The sequence below is a fragment of the Rhinoderma darwinii genome, chromosome 13, assembly GCF_050947455.1.
Source record: "Rhinoderma darwinii isolate aRhiDar2 chromosome 13, aRhiDar2.hap1, whole genome shotgun sequence".
NCBI lineage: Eukaryota > Metazoa > Chordata > Amphibia > Anura > Rhinodermatidae > Rhinoderma > Rhinoderma darwinii.
The window spans coordinates 18,135,625-18,161,177 of NC_134699.1; the positions used below are offsets into that span (position 1 = coordinate 18,135,625).

Sequence of the window (25,553 nt, forward strand, 5' to 3'; positions counted from 1 at the left end):
CTGTCACTCCACATTGGGATCGGGATTGTGCTTGTGGAGCATTATTTTTGTGATGTACATGTGGGATGTTGTGTATATATATAATATAGCATGCAACATAGCCTTCCCTCCTCTGGAAGTTTTTATACCACTTGTTCACGGATTCTGAACTCTGTGATCTTTGGCGGTATATGAACTTTGATGTGCATCATGTCTGAGGGGGGTGAGCTTGCTGGGGGGGGGGGACATATGCTTTTCATATATAGTATTAAGCCGAGGGCAACGCCATACAACCTGGTTTAGAATTAGAACCTCATTGATATTTTCTTTTTCTTCAAGATCTTTAGTAACCAATGAGAATATCAGCATGCTGTTTTATTCCCCTCATCCCTTTAATATGGTGCATTTTGCAGGCACTTATACTTAAAAGACATTTGGAGTCTCCCCCTTCTTGGAAAATGTGTTACCTGAGACATGGCATTTCCCAGATCTGGAGGTGCCTTTATGTGGAACACTTTAGCACAACTATCCAGGCTCTTCATTGATGGACTGTTTAAAGGACTAATAAACCTAAAGTACACATCACTTTACAATAATGAGCTGCTAATATCGGTCACACATATGTATGTAACCGTTCCTGGAAGTCCTCATGACCGGAGATCCGCAAGATAAAATGGTGCTCATGAGGGCAGACATTTTCCTGGAGATTCCTTTAACAACCACTGAATTGTTAGTAATTTCCTCTTTGTAGACCATTACAGTCCTTACCCTAGATTCTGATAGGGTCCCTATTCAGGTAGAATAAAGCAATATGCTTTTCAACTAAAAATTAAAAAAGGATTTTCCCTTCTTGGACATTTATGACATATCCACAGGATATGCCATAAATGTACGATAGATGCGGGTCCCACCTCTGGGACGGCTCCCCCTGCCACTTCCTATCTTCTCTTGCTCTCCAGTCACTGACTGACGAGGTATCCGGGAGTACAGAAACAGCTGAGCGATGCTTTTTCAATAACTCCCACAGAAATGAATATGAGCTACGGAAACACTGTAGCACGTCGAGTTACGCTATTAACGTAGCTTTGGAGTTCCGGACACCGTGTAGCTTGCCGTTCTACGTAGTTTCTCTAACTCCCATTTAGTTCTATTGGAGTTACGGAAACAGCGTTGCTCGACTGTTTCTGTTTTCCTGACCACCATGTCAGTCATTGGCTGGAGAGTAGCGAGAACAAGAAAAAGGTAGGTCCCACATCTACTGGACATTTATGGCATAGGCAAGATGACATAAATGTCCAAGATGGAAAAATTCCTTTAAAAAAGGGTTCCCCAGAATTTTACATTTATGGCTTATCCTTAGGATAGGCCATTGATGTTTGATTGCTGGGGTCTGACTCCCAGAACCCAGCGTCGATCAACAGAACAAAGCATCCTCTCTAAAGTAGCAACACAGCGACACAATTGTTCATGAGGTTGTGTCTGGTACTACAGCTCAGCCCCATTCACTTAAATGGACTGAGATACAGAACCAGATATAGCCACATGCATTTGGATGGTATGATAAAATATCGCTGAAGCCTCTTCATTCTCGATGGGGGTGCCAGGGTTAGTACCCCCACAGATCACACATTCATGCACTATACTAATGATAGACATCAATGTAAAATTATTGAAAACGTATTAATTTTTATAAACTATAATATTTGTGAGAAACAGATACAGAGAGCTCTATTACAGAGCCCCAAGCCGCTTATCTGAGCCCACTAAAAGACCGAGGTCCAAGCTGACTGAGGCTTGCTGATGGTTTCCACTATATTATACAGATTTATATAAACTACAGATGTTTAAGGAATGGATAAACATATTTCCGAGATATGCTAGCTGAGTGTATAGATGGTAATCATTGAAACGGTGAGGGGCTTGTCTAGATGAATAAAAAGGACTGTGTCCATTTCGAGTTACAGAAGTTTCAGTTGACCATCGGAAAGATCAACACATTGAGTGTGGCAGGTCAATTACTCACACGTCCATATAATAAACATCTGTAACTGCTTGACAAATAATCTAACAGATCATCTGCATTCCTGCCCACCCATAATACAAGGTTTTATATGACATCACAGTTTGTGTGACTGGGTCTCTAAAAAGTTACAGGTTTACCTCCGTGATTTGCAGCTTGTCCTGTTTATGAGGAACGGTCGGAGCAGAGACCTTATATGTTTGGATTGGCCATATATAGACCTTCTACATCAAAATTAACCTCATGCATGGTGAAGTTTGCCAATCCAAAATAATTGAACTTTTTGGCTATATTGAAATTCTGGGCATGTTAATCTTGTCTACACTAGGGTTTGTAAGTCAAGCACCCCCTACTAATGAATTACAGCAACGCACCCCCCAAGTTGTGGTCATACGCGGTGCTTCAAATTAAAAGTATAGCACAAGGACCCCCTAGGGCAGTGATTCCCAAACTTAGTACCATGTGTTGAATACCTGAAAAATGTTTCCACGCTCAGAGAATCCCTATTGACCTTCCTACCTCAAAGAAACTTGGTGTAAGAGCGGAAAAAGCATTTTATAATTTTATATTTTGGCCGAGTTTTGTTGTCTGCTTTATCTGCCCCCATGCCAATCATCTTTGGGCAGGTTAAAATCAAATAGGTACTGCTGCTGCATCCTGGGGAACCTATGAACAGGTTCTAAAGAACCCTGGTTGGGAACCACTGCCCTAAAGGCATAGCATGTGCCTCCTGCGGTACACATACCATGGCTTGAGAAACTAGGCTTTACACCATCTTGCTCTCTTGATGGTCCATTAGAAACCATATTTAAACAAATGAGTAGTTACCCATATCAATCCCTCCTCCTACCAAATTGCCCCATCCCAGGACCAGATAGGTGAGCCCATAGCTCCACCATTCCTTGTAGAAGATACATGGTACATGATGCTTGGACCGATTCCCTCCTTCCATGACTGGTAATGCATAAGGAGATACTGTAGGAAGTCCCTCTAAAAGTTCACACCACCTATAGGAAAGAGGTATCAGCCCAATCTCGGCCGGTGCCATAGTAGCCATAGATGCTTCACATATCCATACAAAGACAAGCCCTAGAAATTGAGGGTGACATTACGGCCTTTGGAATGCTCTACAGATGACCTTAGTAAATCCATATGATATTTGGTATATTTGTCCGTTTCATATAAGCAGTACGCACTTAGGGATAAGCTTAGTCATGTATGTATGTGAATAAGCAGGGCACAAGGACTGGTGGGAATCATCAGTGTCCATAAACTGAAGTCCATCTGCTGCCTCATTTAAGTCTCAACACTTCTCTAAGTATATTAATATAAAGAAAGATATAATTTTAGCTTTTATGTGTTTCCCGCAGGGCACATCTGGATGGTCTTTATTACACGTATTTCTTTTATTAGTTTATAGGCTGTTATTACAATGTTAGAAGTGTGCCGATTCTGCACAAATGTAAAAATTTAGAGGAAAACTCAATCTCAAAGGCTTTAGAAACATGAAGTTCTTTTTAGATATTTTTGAAGAAGTCTTATCCCTTTTTAGTATCAATGTATCACACAATAAAACTAAGACTAGAAGGCAACTAGTTTCTTTGTATAGTTTGTTCTCTAATGTCATAGAACCACAATCTCCTGGGTCTGATTGACCCATAACAGTAGCATACCTGCCTTCGTTGGGGCCATGTTGTGACAATTTCAGGTGCCTAACAAAAACAGATCTTTAGGTGGCCTAAGGTACCCTGGTCCGACATGAACTTCTCTCCAGGCATGGAGAACTCAGATTATTTTAATTTCTTCCCTGCTCTTTTTTGAAACTCAGATTATGATTTTCACATTTTGACCCCCACTGGAAGTACCATTTCCACCTACTTATCTGTCCTTAAAAAGGAAAATGTGCTATTGAGGGGCTTCACAAAGTTAGATGACAACCACTGTGACCACACCTACATTCGTTGTCACCCGTTTTTTCAAGAAACAATTCCAACTAAGAAGCGACTGAATCTGACAAATCCAGGTCCAATATTTACTAGTACGTTTTTTGGGTGAAAATTCCCTTTAACTTAAATGTTCCTGTTACTAATAAAACATTTTCACATAGAAACCACATAAAGGTTATGACAAGGGTTTTGTAATGCTTTGTTTATATATAAAAGCTAGTTTTCCCAGTAAATACAGTCCTAAGAATCTAAATCCAATGAAAAAGTCCCAATGTTACTGGGGAATGTAAACACTCCGTGATCCCTTCTTTAAACAGATACGTTCGGGAAAGTCTGGACTGATACATGATACGCAGTCGTTTATCGTAGCAAAAATTCCACACTTAAGAATTAAGCGAGTGCACGGTCACTTATGAAGTGCAATGTAGATGAACCATCAGGGAAATAGTAGAAACACCCAACTGCTTTGTCATAACTTCTATCAGTATTAATCTGGGCCAACCATAGACATTACAGAAGATCCTGGAGATGGATCCTGGGGTAAGATCTTCTCCTGGCCCTACCAATTACCACCACGTCTAATAATAACATGTTGTATGGCATCTTTGTACATAGAAGACATGATAGAATTATTGGGCAATTAGAAGAAGTCTTCATTACACCATTGTCCTACCTTCTCGTAGTTGGGTGAGCCTACAAGATCTTCTACCTACCTACCAATAGATTCTATCTATCTTGTACTTTCTACCTCTCTACAACCCCTATAACTATAAAGTTGCATTAATGGGGTTTTCCCAGAAATATACATTGATGGCTTGTCATCCTAAGAGTGAACGGTGGTCCGACCCTAGGGACCTTCACCGATTAGCAGCCATTCAATATGCAAGGTTTTAACTAGGGGGTGATGTGCCACTCAGGGAGAATTCAAGGGGTTGTTTGCTTTTTCTTTAAAAGGGTCCTCAGACAATAAGTTGATCGCAGGGTGTCCTGTTGCTAAAATCTGCGGCATTCTGCTTGGAACTTAGCAACAAGTGTTCAATTTCTCTGCAGCACCACTGCAGGACAAATAAAGTATTACATGGTGCCCATTTGAATCAATAGGTTTCTGTGTAATGCATGAATGTACGAGACGCTCCTAGTAGCCACTCTCAAGGTAATGGGTTTTCTAACCCAGACAACCCCTTTAAGCTCTGCCTCCTGATAACAAAGAAAATAAAAAACAATGAATGATGTGGTACCGACCTATGGTTATGGTGCCAGGGACAATTACCTTCAGTGATAGCAGTAGAATATGAAATTCTTTACTGACTACGTTGCTTGATATATTGTTCTTAAATTAAAAGTCTCCTATAAATACGAAAAATCTTTTGCAGTTGGAAGCAAGCAGCTGTCGTGAGCTCAAGTAGCACTCTGGGGTAACAATGGGGCCACTAAGAACTATAAGCCTCAGAGCATTTGTCACTGATGCCAATACGAGTCCTCTGCTGCTGAGGGAACACTAGGAGACGGTGCTGGGAAAAAACGAGGATTTTATATTTAATATCATATTCCAAGAGAACGGAAACCTTCTAGGTAGCAAAGATTCAGGGTATGGATTATGTATGATCAGGGTCAGACGAGCAGAACATTCTTAGGTGGGTCCAGGTCCTGACAAGATAACAGCGCCCCAAACACATATGAGATCTATCTGAAGCTGCTAGTGGAGTGGATCACTCTTAGGCCTTGTTCACACAGTACCAATCAAAACTACATCTCGTCCTGCAATAAACAAGCCCTCATATAACTACATTGATGGAAAAATAACTAAAAATTATGGCTCTTGGGAAGCGACGATGCAAAAGCAAATAATTTTAGTAAGTATTTAGAAAGTATTTTTAATGTGCAAAAGCGGTAAAACATAAAACACCTCTACATATGTGTTATCATCTTAATCGTACTGATCTATAGAATAAAGGTAAGGTGTTGTTTATACCACACAGTGAACGGTGTGAATTTAAAACACATAGAACATTGTCGGAATTTCAGGGTTTTTTATCTATTCCCCCCAAAAACCGTTAATAAAAGTTAATTAAAAAGTGATATGCACTCCAAAATGGTGCCATTAAAAAGCACAACTAATCCCGCAAAAAACAAGTCCTCATACAGCTATGTGGACTGAAAAATAAAAAAGTTATAGCTCTTTGAATGCGACTATAGAAAAATGAAAAAAATAGCTTGGTCATTAGGGCCTAAAATAGGCTGGTCACTAAGGGGTTAAAGAGAACCTGTCCCCTCTCCTGACATGTCTGTTAGTAAATAATTGCATTACCCATGAAATAATCCTGGAACTTATTTCCTTAGAACTAGCAAGTACCTTTCCTCTGTTAGTCCTCCTAGAAATGTATGCATAAATGAACAGCTGGGTGTTACAAATTGGGGGTGTGACTGACAATGTCTAATCAGTGCTGGCACGTAGAGTGAAACTGTGTAGGGCCACACCCCTTTGATAAGGGAAATGGTAACACCCAGTTAATTTATTCATAAATTTATAGGAGGAATAACAGAGGTACATCGCAGATTTCTAAGAAAACATATTGCAGAATTAATATTTCATGGGGAATGCAAGTATTTACTACAATAGACATATCAGGAGATCTGACAGGTCCTTTTTAACCTCATATTGGTGTCAGCCTTTAGTACAACCCAGACATACGGGATCATCCTGGAGAAACGGTGACCACAGGTGGTCAGTGACATCTACCTGCTCTAATGGCTCGGCCATCTGTGTGAGGATGCTATTAAGACATAAACGCTTGGGTGGGGGAAGGGATAAGGATATTGGAAACCACTGCTCTACAAAGTCATTTGTGTATATTTATTACCATGCTGAGTGTGGGGAAAAATGAGGAGCTTGATTATTGGAAATCTGTCCTGTTTCTCATGGAAAATTGGTCTAGTTTATTAGGAGCCTCGGTCATTAGAAGACAAATCACTGACTGGAAAACGCTCCTACTAATTGGAAGGACATCGGTGCTGCGCATCCCACTGTGATCCTATTACTTATCTGCTGTCATGTGACCTTTAGTTCCTATATATATATATATATATATACACATATATATATATATATATATATATATATATATATATATATATATATATATATATCCGGTATAAAGAATTGATCGAATAGCAATCACTAAATCAAATGTTTTTATCGGAATTGCTCCCTTTACCAATGGTCAAATGCCCAGTGGTTCCCGGCTGCCCAGAGGTGGGAGACAAAACTCAGATCTTGGTGGGTGAAAGTTGTCGAGAGAGAGATTGCTAAAAACTCATTTTTCCTTTAATGTTGGACGAGCTCCAAGGTCTTTGAAGTCCTGAAATTCCAAATTCTTTTCTTAGCTGCGGAACATTTCTCATTGGAGAGAGGTGTTGACAAGTTGGGGGTACCAAACATCATCCCCTGTAATTCAGTTTTATGGAGGATTTTATTTGAACAAACGTTTCCTTTAACACTATTATCCAGAGTTTATTCAGTGTATTATACAGTTGAATATAGAAAGGGGGAGAGAAACTCCAGCTCACCGGTGTGCGTCTCCTAGGCAGCGTCAATCGGATCCCCGCAACGGCCCGCGGTATGGAACAGCAATTGAAGAAAAGACTTGATCCAGCGCTGATAATGAATTAAAAGGGAAAACGAGGTCCCATGTTTATTGGAAAAAAGAATAAAATAGAAGGGAGACGCAGTCCCAAGGTATGAGTAGTCAGGGCTTGAACCTGAGCCTACGCGTTTCGAACGCAATCTGCGTTCTTAGTCATGGCAAATGAGTCAATGACCGTGTGTCTGAGATATCCCCGCATGCTAATGAATCAGCTGGTAAGGCCAATATGCAAATGCTGGTAATTGGTAGATACCAAGAATCGAGGAGTGGCTAATAGTATGAGCGGCATTGAAAGTAGAAGGTGGTAAGCCCATATATTATAAATGAGTACATACGGAAGAAGCTGAGACACACGGTCTTGTTAATACTTATACATACATGTAAGTATTAACAAGACCGTGTGTCTCAGCTTCTTCCGTATGTACTCATTTATAATATATGGGCTTACCACCTTCTACTTTCAATGCCGTCGTTACTCTCATACTCTTTATCACATTTCTCACATTATATTGTATCAACATTGTACATATAATATACATACTATGATCAGGTTTTGGTTTATATCCGCTCATACTATTAGCCACTCCTCGATTCTTGGTATCTACCAATTACCAGCATTTGCATATTGGCCTTACCAGCTGATTCATTAGCATGCGGGGATATCTCAGACACACGGTCATTGACTCATTTGCCATGACTAAGAACGCAGATTGCGTTCGAAACGCGTAGGCTCAGGTTCAAGCCCTGACTACTCATACCTTGGGACTGCGTCTCCCTTCTATTTTATTCTTTTTTCCAATAAACATGGGACCTCGTTTTCCCTTTTAATTCATTATCAGCGCTGGATCAAGTCTTTTCTTCAATTGCTATTATACAGTTGGACAACTTGACGCCTCCAAAGTCCCATATAATAGGACTCCGCTACAATTACTTAAAGGGGAAATCCAGTCAAAATTAACTAATCAGGGTCAGTTTTAGAGAATATTAAGCTCTGATCAACAAGCAAAGTAGTCATCGTTCTCCTCCTGCTTGCCATTTTTAGCCTACATCATATCTACATATCGTGCATAGGATAATACTGCCTTATACAGTCCACATAATACCACCATATAGTGTCCAACAGTCCACATAAAACTTCCTAGAGCCAACACAGTACTGCCATACAGCGTTCACATAATACTGCAATTCAATTCTCAAATAATACCACTATACACTGCTAAATAATCCTTTATAGGTTTCATTTGATCCTGGGGTTCCCATCCTCTGGTGCCCCTAGGAAATCGGGGCCCTAGGCAAAAACCAAGTTTGCCACCCTCTAAAACCTGCTTCTGATATGTCATAAATACATGTAAAGAGTTCACATTTGTGAAGTATCTAGATAGATAGATTAAAAAAATTATACTTTTGAATGATTGTCTCATTTAATGATGTCTCGTGTCTCTGTAGTTGTTGGTGGGTGCTGAAGATTGCCCAACGGAACAGTACACCAAGAGCGGAGAGTGCTGTAAATCCTGCGGATCCGGAGAGGGTGTTGCACACGAATGTGGGGTGAACCAGACGGTCTGTGAACCCTGTCTTGACAGTAAGTCACTTTAATCTAACTGTAGATGTATTTATACCTATTATATATATATATCTGGCCTCGTCTGTTTGACTTTATACATCACTTTATTTTAGAGCCCAGTTGAATTAAAGGGGTTAATTCAGCAGCTGCGCCCCAGACCCGGGCAATGCTCTGCGCCTCTTAGGGGGCCTCTCTTTATGTCCTTCAAATCAAAATCTGGATTCCATCTGCCATAATATAAACCTCATTACTTCAAAATCAATGGCACCCTCCCTTCTTCCTCCTGTGTCCTTTACTGTGACCTTGGGAAGAAGGGAGATAATATTCACCGTAGCAGACTTCATCGTAGAATTGCCTCTAATATTCCCCTTATGAGTGCAGATTCAGAACGGATCGGGTGCGCTCATATAGTGGGTGGGCGATGGTCTGATAGAGGAACATTTCAATTTTTAAGCAAATTTTATGATTTTAAAGCAAACAAAGGGATTCATAGCCAGGAGAGCCATTGTGCTGATAGCACGGAGCATAATACATGTAGGTTCACATAATATGACACAAGAATATTCTTATCGCTTGCTAAGGCCCCATGCACACGAGTCGCCCATAGTTTTTATCCGTAATTACGGATAACCTGCGGACTATTTATTTATATTAGCCACAGACATCTTTTCGTATATTTACAGATGTGTGTTCGGGCCGTAGAAATGATCGGCAAAATATAGAACATGCCCTATTCCTGTCCGCAATAGAAGTCTATGGGCACATGCAAAATTGCGGATGGCTTCCGTAATTCCGGAAGTGTTGAAATTCGACAGCAGGGGATTCACCAAGAAAATGAGCGATCATGTGACCTCTTTAAGGGGCTGGGACACGTTGGTGACGTCATTTCTAGCCTCCCTTTTTTTGCGCATCTGTAAATACGGATGCACTATGGACCGTATTTGCGGACAGCGTGCCAGATATGTGGATAACTACGGATCCGTATTTGCAGACAGTAAAAAGCACTATGGCCTATGTCAACGTACCATGTCGTTTTTAGGTCCAGAACTCTGTGCCAATTTATTTTCTAATATATCTTTATAGCTGCCGGAGCTCCGTTTTTCTCATACAGAGCTCCAAATCCGCTGCAGAGACATGAAGTTAAAGGGGTTTTCCTATCTTGGACATTTAGGGCATATCTACAGGATATGCCATAAATGTCCAATAGGTGCAAGTTTAAGAGGTGGGACCCGCATCTTTCTCTAGAACGGGACCCCCTGACCTCCGTCCTATCATGCCCCTCTTCTGCTGCACAGCGAGGTACCCTATTTCAATATCTACCATTTCATTCTATACAAGTTACGGAAACAGGGTAGATCTGTGAGTTAGACTGTGGTCGGAGAGTAGTGGGAGCGGGAAGAGGTAAGGACGAGGACTCGTTCTAGAGATAGGTGCGGGTCCCAGAGGCGGGACCTGCATCTATCTGACATTTATGGCAGTGATATGGGGAAAAAAAAGAAGACACAGAGCGCTCCTCTGGGGTATTGCTGTTGTTGCAAGGTGTTCAACAGTAATGTGCTTAAAATTAGATTTTACACTCACCTTTTAAAGTTGTGCTAGATGGTAAGCACAACTCGATCATAAACCAATGGAGCCTCAGTACTCTGTATGTGTGCAGTCTGCTAACCCTCTGGGTGAACACCGGCGGCTGAGTGATCATTGGTAGTCGATGTGGAAGCGATCCTAATAGTGAAAAAGAAAAAAATGATCACCCCTGATGGAAGGCGCTCCTGCACTTGTAGATAAAATTCAACTAGAATCCCAGTTGGGACAAGATGTCAAATAAGGGAATTTTTGTAAAAATTTTTAAAAGACATACATGCTATGTCATAAAATTGGAATAAAAGCTACGCGTTTCGACCCTGAACCAGTGTCTTCCTCAGGCTTGAAAATTGCTTCTCAGGCTATTTATGACATATCCTGTAAATATACCATAAATGTCCAAGATAGGAAAACCCCTCTAAATGATAAACTCCTGACTGCTGCCACCGCCACCACCCCCACTAGAGGGAGCCTACTGCATACTGTTCATACATTTAACTCCGTAATAAAACAGTATGCAGTAATCTCTTAAAATGATTGATTTTAAGGCACGCGCAAGGGGCTGATATGCTGTGTTAAATCACGCCGCGTATCCGCCCTGTGCGTTGCAGGGAGCGGGCAAAAAAACGCACCAATCTGTGGTGCAGTTTTTCGCCTGGAATGTCTGCTGAGCAAACTGCAGCACTTAGCTGCTAGCAGGCCGGCCTCCTGGGATGACGTTTCTTCCCTGGAGACCGCTGCAGCCAGTGATTGGATGCAGTGGCTGTCACATGGGATGAAACGTCATCCCAGGAGGCCGTGCTGGTGGGAGGAACCCAGACTGGGTAAGTATGAATTTTTTTTTCCTGAGTAGCATTTTTTGCACCGGAATCGGTGCAAACTCGCCGCAAAAAACGCAACAACTGCTATTTGTTGCAGGTTTTACCTCCCATTGAGTTCATTGGGGAAAACTTGCAACAAATAAGCAGCGTTTACGCAAATACAAGTGACATGAATAAAACTCTGCACCATAAGTCAATTTATGAGTGGTCTTTCCGCTCAGTATATACGCGATGAGATTTATTTTATCTCATCCACTCCGCTGCTACTGTATAAATCTAACTTGTGTAAAAACATGTCTCTGTAGGTATCGACACCACCAAAAATCACCAAAATACCTTCACCAAAAAGGGTCTGCTTTTTTTTTCTCCCAGAAACGTCACCACCCTTGTCCATCGGCTATCGATGCCCACCCACTTCAACTGCAATACCATTCACAGTCCATGGACAAGGGTGCCGCTGTTTCTGCAAAAAAGGTAGACACTTTTTTTCAAATCTCAGAACAAGACTGCCCCCGGCTACAATAGCACCCAATATATCACGCTAAAACATCCAAATCCTATGGTAACACCGAGCACTTCCGCAACCCTTGAACTAATTACAGTAGCTACGAGCTGCCAACTATCCCGCCATGCAGCTATCCCGCCATGCAGCTATCCCGCCATGCACCTATCCCGCCATGCACCTATCCCGCCATGCAGCTATCCCGCCATGCAGCTATCCCGCCATGCAGCTATCCCGCCATGCACCTATCCCGCCATGCACCTATCCCGCCATGCACCTATCCCGCCATCCACCTATCCCGCCATGCAGCTATCCCGCCATGCAGCTATCCCGCCATCCACCTATCCCGCCATGCACCTATCCCGCCATCCACCTATCCCGCCATCCACCTATCCCGCCATGCAGCTATCCCGCCATGCAGCTATCCCGCCATGTACCTATCCCGCCATGCACCTATCCCGCCATGCACCTATCCCGCCATGCACCTATCCCGCTGTCGGAAACATTATACCACTTAACACTTGTAGAGTATTCAAAACCATGTACCTGAGTCCATTGATCATCTCCAACCCAAATCAAATTTTTCTCACCTTTAGGCCTTATTTACACGAACGTGTCCGTTTTGTGCGCGTAAAAAATGCAGCATTTTTCCTGCGTTGCAGTTCCATGTGGCATCCCTGTACGGTGCGTGTCTGGGTTTTTAACGCGCGCATGTCATCCGTTTGTCACGCGTTTTTTACCTCCGCAAAATAAACTGAAGGAGGTGTTTTTCTTTTTCTCATCATTTCTTTAGCAACTGTTGCGTGAATCACGGACAGCACACGGATGTACGTCCGTGTGCTGTCCGTCATTTTCACGCACCCATTGACTTCAATGGGTGCGTGATGCGCAAAAAACGCACAAGTATAGGACATGCAGTCAGTTTCACGCAGCGGACAGACGCTGCGTAAAAAACACAATGTTTGAATGGCCCCATTGAATTGCATAGGTCCGTGTGACATAAGTTTTTTTACACGGACGTGAAATACGCTTGTGTGAATAAAGAAGATGGAGAACAGTAGGATAATCCTGCTATAGGAATGGGCCAAGATCCTCACTCTTATGACTCACAAGCCAAGCAGCTATTAAAGAGAAGAGTTTTAATGGGATAAGTTAACGATGCAAATTACGCTAATTCCAGCGAGACAAGTGGTATTAAACTATAAACGCTAAATATACAGCCTCTCCCGCAGCACGGTCTGGAGAATCTCAGACTTCTGCTTCCAAAGTTGTATGGGATCTTAATTCTTAAGGGAATCTCATCAAAACCTTAATTGAAATGTAATGGAACATTGAGGTTTACGTAGTCATTACCATTGCTGTAAATGAGGAGATTTAGTCGACGACTATACGCTTTTCAAGAGCTAAGTAATATTTGCATTAAATAATGTGTACAGTAAATTGGGAGCACATGTATGACCGGTCAGACCTAGCACTGAGCGCGTGCCTATTTATAACAGTCCGTAGCAAGGCCGTACATACCATAGAGGGGCCCTTTAAGACGGGGGTCCAGCTCTGGTTAAACCCATCCCTTTTGCAATTAGTGGTGAGAGTCTATTAGGACCCCCCTCTCCAGAGGAACTGCAATGTTAGCAAATAAGGGCCATGAAAAGGGAGGGTAAGACAAACTTGGGGGTCGAGTACAAGGCTAATTTCAAGAGAAGATCATCCTCTTAAATCCAGGTATTCACTAGCGTATTTATAAATTGTTTTTTTTTTTTTAATTTTACGAGAGTACTTGGAGGCGTAAATGGGAAAAACTTCATTAGGAAAAATCAGCTCGTAGAACGCTTCAATAAGCGAAATCTAATTTTTTATTTCATGCTCTGTTTTTCAATTCGGCAGCATAAAAAATGCATCATATAAACTACACAACGTATTTCCCATTGAAATCAATAGGAAGCTGCTTGCAGGCGTTTTTCAGCGCGTAATACAAGCATTTTACGCACAGAAATACGCCAAAAAATATGCTATGCCAACATGGCCTAAGGCTGGCACACCATGTTTTGCTGCATTTATGGTGGCTTTTTCGTTAACAATTTTTTCAGATTTTTTTTTTTCCGGCAAAAATGCTGCAGCCAGGACGGGAAAACACTAGGCATAAAACTACCCAGCAGATCCGCCCTTAAATTCCGTCCGAAAAACTGCACCACAGCTTTTCAGGTGGCATGTCTGCTGGAAAAAAAAAAAGTTTATACCTACTCCGGCTGTAGTCATGGCGACACGTCCCTCTCTTCTGAGCGTAGCCCAGCCTCCTGGGATAACGCTGTAGTCCATGTGACCGCAGCAGCCTTTCATTGGCTGCAACAGTCAAATGGGATTAAACGTCATGCCAGGAGGCCAGGCTACGCTCAGAAGAGAGGGACGTGTCGCCATGACTACAGCCGGAGTAGGTATAAACTTTTTTTTTTAAATGTAAAAATAAAAAATAGCTTTTATTTTTCTAACTTGCGATTTTTACGGCACAAAAGTCGCAAAACACATAGCTCTTTGTTGCTGGTTTTACCTCCCCATTGTTTTCAATGGGGAAAACCCGCAATAAATTGACACGCTGCGGCTTAAAAAAACGCATCGCAGGTCAATTTATGGAGGCTTTTCGGCTGATTTTTTTCCGCTGTGTGTGGATGAGATTTGTTCAAATCTCCTCTACACTGCTGCTACTGTAACATGCTGCAGGTCAGGCCTTGTGTGTTCCTACCCCAAAGCCTAAAGTAAAATATAGAAAACACCACAAACAAAGCATTTTGGTGTTTGCGGGGCTAGCAGTGTTTTTTTTAAAACTCAGAATTCCCTGAACATGGAAACGAATGTTCAAAATGTTACATTAAAATGCCATTAAAAAACAGCTTTTTTACATGCGCTTTTTCATGCAGTTTAAGGCTGGATCCAAACAGGGTGCGACTGCGATGCGGCCAAAACTTTGCCGACAAGTGGTTTTGCATTAATCGGTGAGTTTTTCCAAACTGATTGTTAATGGGATCGCGTTTTGGCAGGTAAATAGTCATTTTTATAAGCGGCGATATTAACAATCAATTTAAAAACCGCAGCTGCTCGATCGCTGCAACCTGTAGACCAAGTCTAAGGCTGGGTTCACACGAGCATGTTCGGTCCATAAAGGACGGAACGTATTTCGGCCGCAAGTCCCGGACCGAACACAGTGCAGGGAGCCGGGCTCCTAGCATCATACGTATGTACGACGCTAGGAGTCCCTGCCTCTCCGTGGAACTACTGTCCTGTACTGAAAACATGATTACATTACAGGACAGTTGTCCTGCAGCGAGGCAGGGACTCCTAGCATCGTACATAACTATGATGCTAGGAGCCCGGCTCCCTGCACTGTGTTCGGTCCGGGACTTGCGGCCGAAATACGTTCCGGCCTTTACGGACGTAACATGCTCGTGTGAACCCAGCCTTAAACTACAGACTAAAACCCTGTGTGAAGGAGGCCTAAGGGTCCATTTACATGTTGCAGTTAAGGTGTGGTTAGAACCGCATAAAAAAAACGTATCCAAAACTGAATGCGTTTTTTCCACAAATTTGTGTGCATTTTCAAAGCGGATGCGCCAACTACTTTAAAAAAAAAGCGTCAACTTGCGGTAAAAATACATGCCGTTTTTCGATGCGATTCTAACTGCAACGTGTGAATGGACCCTTATGGAGGGCTCAACTTGATCTATGCTCTGAGGCCCCCTCTAGAGGTATAACTTGAAGCTCCTGGGTCCTAAATGCAAAATCTGTAACAAGCCCCCCAACTAACATGCGTCATTTGTAGTATTGGTCCCCTCATGTGGGGCAGAGGTGGTACCCTTCATAGCTATGCCAATGGCCTCCTCTCTTATATGTTTACCACCGCTCTGTAATATTAGATATAGTCTATGGCTACGCAGCGACATGTGTCGCGTGAGAAGGAAATCGCCATGTGGTTTCGATGTGATAGGTGACCTAACGCAAATCCAAACTTTAGATTCGCAGGTTGCAAGTCATACGCGATATGGCCTTCCATAGACAGGAATGTAAACCACGTACGGCTAGTCTTCATAAGTTCGTGGGGGGAAAAAAAATCATGTCATCAAATTGTACACCTTTTTGTGCCTTGCAAAGCTCATGCCACCCTAGATATATATATATATATATATATATATATATATATCCCTGCTCGTGAGTGGAAGCCGACCAGTGGTAGTTTTCTATCGCACTGAAGCAATTTTCAGCATTTTAATTGAAATTAACATTGTTTATTATAGATAGGGTTTTTACTAGAATTTTACAGATTTGTAAGGATTTGTCAAAGGCCCAGGCAGCATAAATCTCAAATTAGTGGTGACATGTTTGAAGTAAAGACTGCCCAAAGGTATGTGAACTGCAAACACCAGTTTAAAACCTGTCTTGTTAATAGAAAACACCTGCTGACTGGGCGGGCGGGCGAGCTGTCATGTTCAGCACCACGGCTTCATATGAACGGCTTCTATAGAGGAGGATAGGGTGCAAATATTTATTACAGACACTCACATCGGCCCCTGCCGGGCTCACAAACTCTATGGCCGACACACAGCACAGAGGAAAACATACAAACAAGGCCTAATTTATTAAAACTGTCCTGGTTGCCCATAGCAACCAATCACAGTGCAGCTTTCATTTTTCAAAAGCCCAATAAGAAATGAAAGCTGAGCTCTGATTGGTTGCTAGGGGGAACAGCTTTTGTCCTTTAGTCTTGTTTTATGAATCTTCCCCATATTGTATATCCCAGTGTTATGTTATGGTAGAGGGCAACACTAGAGATACTCACTTTCTCTTTGCCGTTTACTTAAAAGGGTTGTCTGAGATCAGAAAAAAAGGGTTTGCTTTTTATCCTCAGAAACAGTGCCTAGGATTGCACCTCAGACTCATTTACCTGCATGGGACGGAGCTGCAATACCTCAGAAAGAAGCCAAAATCACTGATACAAGGGCAACACTAGTTCCTAGCAGGGTGCAAACAAGCCGCAATTTTATATGAAGGGAGGTCGCACTGGTGCAAAATACTGATTTACATCCACTCTCACACCTACTATTTATGAGGGGGGTAGCTGCTTAGTATTAGGATGTATTCACACTATGCTTTTTTGCCGTGCGTCCAAAAACCGCACCAAAAAACGCATGACTTTTTACAGCAATTTGAAAAATCACGGTAAAAACACATGCGTTCTTCAGTGCGGTTTTCGGCCGCATGGCAAAAATGCGTCAAAAAAGCAGTGTTTGATTACACCCTTAGAATTTCACATAGATAAGGTTTCGTTCACATCTGCCTTGGGGTCCCGTTCTGACGTTCCGTCGAAGTTTTCCGTCAGAGCGGGACCCTGAGCAGACACAAACTGACACCGACGGAAACAAGAGGTTTCCGTTTCCATCACCATCGATGGTGACGGATCCGGTGCCCATGGTTTCTGTTTGTTGTGCACCAGACCCGTCGTTTTGCCGGAAGCAATAGTGTAGTTGGAAGCAATAGCGTAGTCTGCTCAGGGTCCCGTTCTGATGGAAACCTCCAACGGAACGTCAGAACGGGACCTCAACGCAGATGTGAACGAAGCCTAAAGCTTCTATAAGTGTGCCAGTCACATGGTTACATGTAGTGCACCATGCTGGCTAGGAGCCTATTAGTCACATCCATACTATTAGATCAGGTGGGCTGCCCAGCACCTTCTAAGCTTACCACACAAAGTACTGACACCCCATTCCCCACCAACAGGCCAGGCTGAATCCTGCAAAAATAAACATGAGGTACTAGTTGATATTTTGGCTAAAACACGCAAGCTCGCAGCCCGCATCAAGGTTCCTCATCATCTTGCGAGTCCATACACAAACAATACACACAAATTACAGAAAATGGGATCAAATTGACAGAAAATTACAGAGAAAGGTCAAACTTACTGATACACGGCAGGTTATACACCAGTTCCCAGCAGGATGCAGACAAGCCACAATGGGCTAAATCGCACAGGTGCAAAGTACTGATGAACAACCACTCACACACCTATCATCCATAACTAATAGGCTGTAATCCAGAATGGTGCACTACATGTAACTGTGTGACTGGCACCTTATGGAAGCCTTATCTGTGAGATATTATAACGCAACACCTTCCTCATGGAAGATAGATGTGTGAATGGCTGTGCATCAGTATTTTACACATGTCTGATCTCCCCCATATAGCATTTTGGCTACTCATCCTACTCGGAACTGGTGTTTTAAGGTGTATTTACATGAGACGAGGTAAAAATTTCATGAAAAGTTGTAGCAAAACAGCATGCAGTTTTACCTTGAATTGTCATGGTTTTTACAGGTCAAACATGCAAATTTAATGTGTTTCACCTGTAAAAACCGCACAATGGAAAAAACCACCTTACAAAACCGCGGCAATACGCAGTAAAACTGTGTGTAGTTTTGTAAATGCACCCTTAACCTGCCCTTGTATCAGCAACTATGGCCTTTTTTCTGTGATTTTTTTGGTAGAGCTGCAATACCAGGCACAGCCTATAGACTAAAGTGGTGCTGTTTCTGGAAAAAAAAACCCTCTTATGTTGATCTGCGTTCGATTCAGTGGAACAGGGGAAAGTCCAGGTATTGCGGCCTTATCAGCTGTTATCAATGGAGGACCCGCAATGTAGTAACATCATTGAAGGAATAACTAAGTAATCTTCTGACATAAAAGTAGTAATGATAGCAATACATACAGTAATAAGAATAGATCATTTTACTAGCTAAGCATTGCACAACTTGCATTTCCTTTAGTACATTTGTAAACAACCTCTATTTCTCCAGCTACTGCAGAACTACAAGTCTCAGCAATATATTCTAGCTAGAGGTAGAGATTGCTAACTTGTGCTTTAACACATAGTTCTACAATCATGTCTATTTTAGTCAGAATAAATTGCATTCCCCATGAAATCACAATTCTGGAGCATCTTTTCTTAGAACTCTACTTTTATGCTGTTAATCTGTTAATCCTCCTGGAAATTTATGAATAAATTGACAACTGGGTGTAACTATTCCCTTTGTCAATGTGGCATGTCCCTATACAGTCCGATACTGCCCAAACATGGACACAGCCTATTGACATGGGGAACCATAATGCCAAGTTGTCTGTTTATTCATTCATTTCCAGGAGGAGTAATAGAGGAATGACAGCATAAAGCAAAGTTCTAAAAACGGATGCTGAAGAATTATTATTTTATGGGGAATGTAAGTATTTACTAAAACAGACATGTCAAAAGAGCTGCCAGGACCTACATAAATTTACACGCAATCCTTTAATTATTACATGATGTAAAACCGTGCTGCCTTCTTAATTAAATTATTTAATCTTGTCTCTTGTTCTAATTACCTAATTTCATCTTCTGATATGCTTAGCTGGCGATTTCCCTATCTCATCTTGCAAAAAAAGGCATGCCACGGCATACAGGCGCCAACTGCTCTGCTGCAAAACATGCCATATGTAAATTATAATATGGTTAATGAGTCACACTGGGTTTTCCTCCGTGTACAGTGCCAGACAGTGGGAAATGGTATCTTAGCCACACACAAAAAATGTTGCCGCTACCAATAAGCTGCTAGAGTCCTGGGCCCACCCATAACATGTCACTTCATGTCATGCCACATCATCAAGGCATTGCGTGCATCTTGTTCCCAAAAATTCCACAAGCTGAAGACGATGAGATGCCCGCACAGTGGTGTACATAGAGGACAGGTGGCAGGTCTTATGTAAACATAAAAATAAGGCCCCTTTCAGCTGCTGCTTGACACCACCACACTCTTAAAAGGGTTTTCCAGTTCTAAGAAATTGATGGCCTATCCTCAGAATAGGCATCAATACCTCATCGGTCGGGATCCGACACCCGGCACCTCCTCCAATCTGCTGTTTTGAAGGGGCCGCAGTGCTCGTGCGAGCACTCCTTCCCCTTCCTTTCCTGCCCACACTGAATCGTCGACAAACTTGTAGCACCAATTCATAGTGCTACAACCTTCTCCCATTGAAGCTGTGAACCACCGCTACAAGTGTATGCGTCGTGGTTCAGATAGCACTAGACCTGGTACGTGCATGAATAAGGGCCAAACCCAATCTCAGATAGAAAAATCCTGTTTTTTTATTTTTTTATTTTATGCCAGTGACTTTGTGCGGTGCGACGTTTCAGACGAATTGACCTTCAGTAGGCACTGAGCCGTGCTTGCGCCATTTATTTAAAAGCACCATACACAGGATACAACAGTCCCCGACACGGCTTAGTGCCTGATGAAGGTCAATGCTACCAAAACGTCGCACCGCACAAATCCACTGGCATAAAATAAAAAAAACAAGAATTTTCACGTGTGTTGCCCCTTCAAAGCATCAGATCGGCAGGGGTGCCATGAGTTGGACCCCCACCGATCATATATTGATGGCCTATCCTGAGGATAGGCCATCAATTTCTTAGGACAGGAAAACCCCTTTAACCACTTGTGATAGGAGATCCAGGTGCCGCCATCACTTGAGTACTTTTTCCCCACTTCCTAGTTTTCTCACGTTGCGACATTTGTGGAGACCACTACCCTGGTGCAGGTTCTCACAACCTATAAAAATGGGGATTAGACCGATCTGGAATGGGTTCCCATCGCATCCGTATTGTATATACGCCCTGGTGCATGCAGGTCAGGAGAAATGAGGTGTCCTGCAATGTGGGGAAATGAGATGTACGTCAGTTAGAGGGGTGATATGTTCTGTAGACGGAGAGTTGAGATGTTCTGCAAATTATGGATACGAGATGTCATGCAGAGGGTTAAGATACAATGTACAAGTTAATGCCGGAGTCGCTCCCAACAAACTTTTACATCGCAATTATTGTGCCTAGAACAACTTGCTACAACAAATGATTGACTGGTCTCTCGCTATACAAAGGATGCAATAAAAGTCAATTATTTATGCCTCCAGCAGAACATCGAGTCAAATGCTGGAGTAATTCCCGCTGTCCTGTTGGGACTATGGTGTACGTGCATCAAAGGCGACTTAATGTTTACCTAATAGCTGTCGAGTTACATGAGTGGTGCAGCATCACGAGCTGCTCGGACTGAGGGACCCAGTGCAATCATAGTGATTGACACCAGGGAGCAAATCCTGGATCTAGAAAGATACACATACTGTAGTATATATGAGATGATCAGGCTGATAATGGGGCATATAGGGGGAGATTTACGAATTCATTAAGGCAAAATGTTGAACAATGTTTATCTCTATTCGAGGATCCTTCCTTCTTTCTCATAGAAATGAGAAGGACTTGATCGCCATGATGTGACATCTTCACAAAACCGACACCTATATGTTTAGTCATGTCCGAAGATGAAAGTCTAAGTAGAACGTCAAGTCATAAATGGTGCTATTTTCAGAATGAGAATTTCTGTGATGGAAATTTTCAGTAAATTTCAGTCACTCTGTAAATTATTTTGCTCCCTTTATTATGGAAGCTCTTTGACCTCCATTGACGGGACCTTCTGATGTGACATCTAAGAACCACATTGTGAGTTAGTGATGAGCAAACTTTAAAGGGGTTTTTCCACCTCAGCTATATATGGCGTATCCCCAGGGTGAGGGTCCCACCTGCGCTCAACTGTTTCTTTAATCCCATAGCGAGCCATGGCCACCTCTTCATTTGGTCTTCTGTTATATGCGGCCATCACTAGCCTCCCTAGCCTGGTCGAAGAGGTGCTTTCCAGAAAGATTGGGTTCCCAAAGGTGGCACCCTTACCTGTCAGACATTTATGGCATATCCTATGGATATGCTTTAAGGATGGACATCATGGTAGCCTCATGATTTTTGTTTATCTTTATGGGATACCTTCAGAACATTGTCCTAAAGATAATAAGATTGTTTATAGTGTGGTGAGAAGGTAATCCTGGAATGCAAAATCTTGGAGGGACCTTCCTAAATCCTTAAAGTGGTTCTCCATAAACAGCTAAGCCATTTTTATCTGATTTGGTTTGTTCTGTAGGCTTTCATATTTCATTCTGATTTCAGTGGGGCACAGGCCACACTTGAGGGACCATGGATCCATTAAAGTCAATGCTGGTCATTCCATGTTATGGAAATGTCAAAGGCTGTCCATTTATAGAGTACCGGGGAGTACTGGTCCCAGTCAGAGCTGTCGTTAACACCAGGCTAACCTGGGGCAATTATCATGGGGGTCCTTGGGAAACGTGGGCTAGACAGGGTGCCCACTGTAACTGCTACACCTGGAAATGACCCTGGTCCTAGTTCCTGCAAGCCCCACCAAGGTAATCAAAACACTTTGCCTTTTGGCATCCAGTTTTAGGGTTTACCTACTCTGCCACCTGTCTCACTAACCTCCCAATAGAGCCTCTTGCCGTACTCGAAGCTGTGCCCCTGCCACGAGTCGTGTCTTGCATATATTCTTGCTTACATAGTAGTTTGGGTACAGATCAAAGTCAATGAGTTAGGATATGGAAATATACAACAATAGAATGTGGTGTGGATGTGAGGAAACACGAAGTACATCATAGAAATCACTTTCCTTTCTTTGCACATAACACATTGTGCCAGATTTTACAACATCTTGAATTGATTTTTCTCTCACTGTGGGAAGAAATGGTGAATGACAACAATTAAGAGCAGCGTTTGCCAGACCACTGTCCACGTCAGGAACCGCTCGTCTGAAAACAGCAAAAAATATGAATGACATTTGAATGTGCCTATTAATCTCTCTCTCATATCTATCTATCTATCTATCTATCTATCTATCTATCTATCTATCTATCTATCTATCTATCTATCTATCTATCTATCTATCTATCTATCTATCTATCTATCTATCTCATATCTATCTATCTATCTCTATCTATCTCATATCTATCTATCTCATATCTATCTATCTCATATCTATCTATCTCATATCTATCTATCTATCTCATATCTATCTATCTCATATCTATCTATCTATCTCATAGTGATCTCTCATATCTATCTATCTATCTATCTATCTCATATCTATCTATCTATCTATCTATCTCTCTCATATCTATCTATCTATCTATCTATCTCTCTCATATCTATCTATCTATCTATCTATCTATCTATCTATCTATCTATCTATCTATCTATCTATCTATCTATCTATCTATCTATCTATCTATCTATCTATCTATCTCATATCTATCTATCTATCTCATATCTATCTATCTATCTCATATCTATCTATCTATCTCATATCTATCTATCTATCTATCTATCTATCTATCTATCTATCTATCTATCTATCTATCTATCTATCTATCTATCTATCTATCTATCTATCTATCTATCTATCTATCTATCTATCATCTATCTATCTCTCTCATATCTATCTATCTATCTCATATATATCTCATATCTATCTCATATCTATCTCATATCTATCTCATATCTATCTCATATCTATCTCATATCTATCTCATATCTATCTCATATCTATCTATCTATCTCATATCTATCTATCTCATATCTATCTATCTCATATCTATCTATCTCATATCTATCTATCTATCTATCTATCTATCTATCTATCTATCTATCTATCTATCTATCTATCTATCTATCTATCTATCTATCTATCTATCTATCTATCTATCTCATATCTCTATCTATCTCATATCTATCTATCTATCTATCTCACATCTATCTATCTCATATCTATCTATCTATCTATCTCATATCTATCTATCTCATATCTATCTATCTCATATCTATCTATCTCATATCTATCTCATATCTATCTCATATCTATCTCATATCTATCTCTCTATCTATCTATCTATCTATCTATCTATCTATCTATCTATCTATCTATCTATCTATCTATCTATCTAAATATCTCATATCTATCTCATATCTATCTATCTATCTATCTATCTATCTATCTATCTATCTATCTATCTATCTATCTATCTATCTATCTATCTATCTATCTATCTATCTATCTATCTATCTATCTATCTATCTCATATCTCTATCTCATATCTATCTATCTATCTATCTATCTATCTATCTATCTATCTATCTATCTATCTATCTATCTATCTATCTATCTATCTATCTATCTATCTATCTATATCTCATATCTATCTATATCTCATATCTATCTATATCTCATAATCTATCTATCTATCTATCTATCTATCGAAAAAATAGGCAGCACACCATAGAGTTAGTGAAAAAAGAGGGTACTTTATTGGCCCCAAGTGCGACGTTTCAGCTCTATCCACTAGAGCCTTTCTCTGAGAAAGGCTCTAGTGGATAGAGCTGAAACGTCGCACTTGGGGCCAATAAAGTACCCTCTTTTTTCACTAACTCTATGGTGTGCTGCCTATTTTTTCGATCTCTGTGGATATTGAGAGCTTGGTCTGCTCCCTGAGGCTTGCACCCACATTTTCCTACATCTTTCTACCGGTGCTGCTGGATCTTTTTTGTTTTATCTATCTATCTATCTATCTATCTATCTATCTATCTATCTATCTATCACTACTCATATCATAACTCATATCTATCTATCTATCTATCTATCTATCTATCTATCTATCTATCTATCTATCTATCTATCTATCTATCTATCTATCTATCTAATCACTACTCATAACATAACTCATATCTATCTATCTATCTATCTATCTATCTATCTATCTATCTATCTATCTATCTATCTATCTATCTATCTATCTATCTATCTATCTATCTATCTATCTATCTATCTATCTATCTAACTAACACTACTAGAATTATTTACAAGTATAAGTAGTTCTCTGTGCATGGCCTTTTTTAAAATGTGAAAATCATATAAACTTATATTAAAAGTGTAATATGAGATCAGAGCCGCAAAACCACAAGTCAGGTGCTTGGCTGTACTGAGAGATGTGTATTTCCCTGCTGCAAGAAAGGTGGATTGTGGGAATGGAAAAACAAAAGTGGCGGCCAGGTCTTTCCTTGGTTATATGTAAATCACCATCACTGCCGCCATCTTTTTTTTAGCAAGACCCAAAAATGAGTCATTTTTTTTCTTATGCACAGTATTAATCCTTCTGCCTCTGGTCATGAAGAATATCTGTCCTGCCTTATAATACCTAGTGGATGTTCCAGGAGTCCCCGAAATAGGGGACATCTCCTGGACTCCTCGCAGAGCTGGCAAATCTCGGCATTTAGTGCAGCATTACAGACCATTTCCAGGACACTACAGTCCCTACCCATAAATTCACAGATAAGCGGACCATTGTGCCCACGTCAGTATTCTTACCACCGATATGTTGGTTCTTTATGGTTTTTGAATATTTTTTCTTATATATTTATGATTGTTTTGTTTGTTCAGATTTCTTGGTTTATGCCAAATTGTGGTTTGTTTTTCAATAATCTGGAAACAATATTGCAACATTCTGAACTTTTGCACATTATATGTGACAAGAACCATGAA

At 41.2% G+C, this 25,553-nt stretch overlaps 1 protein-coding gene across 1 annotated transcript in view; it reads left to right on the forward strand.

Annotated features, from left to right (window-relative positions):
- The window catches only part of NGFR (nerve growth factor receptor), a 60,633-nt gene that overhangs the window by 19,164 nt on the left and 15,916 nt on the right, over positions 1–25,553 (forward strand). Inside the window, exon 2 of the mRNA XM_075845813.1 lies at positions 9,036–9,171. Coding sequence (XP_075701928.1) covers positions 9,036–9,171 — 136 coding nt within the window. The remainder of the gene's footprint in view (positions 1–9,035; positions 9,172–25,553) is intronic.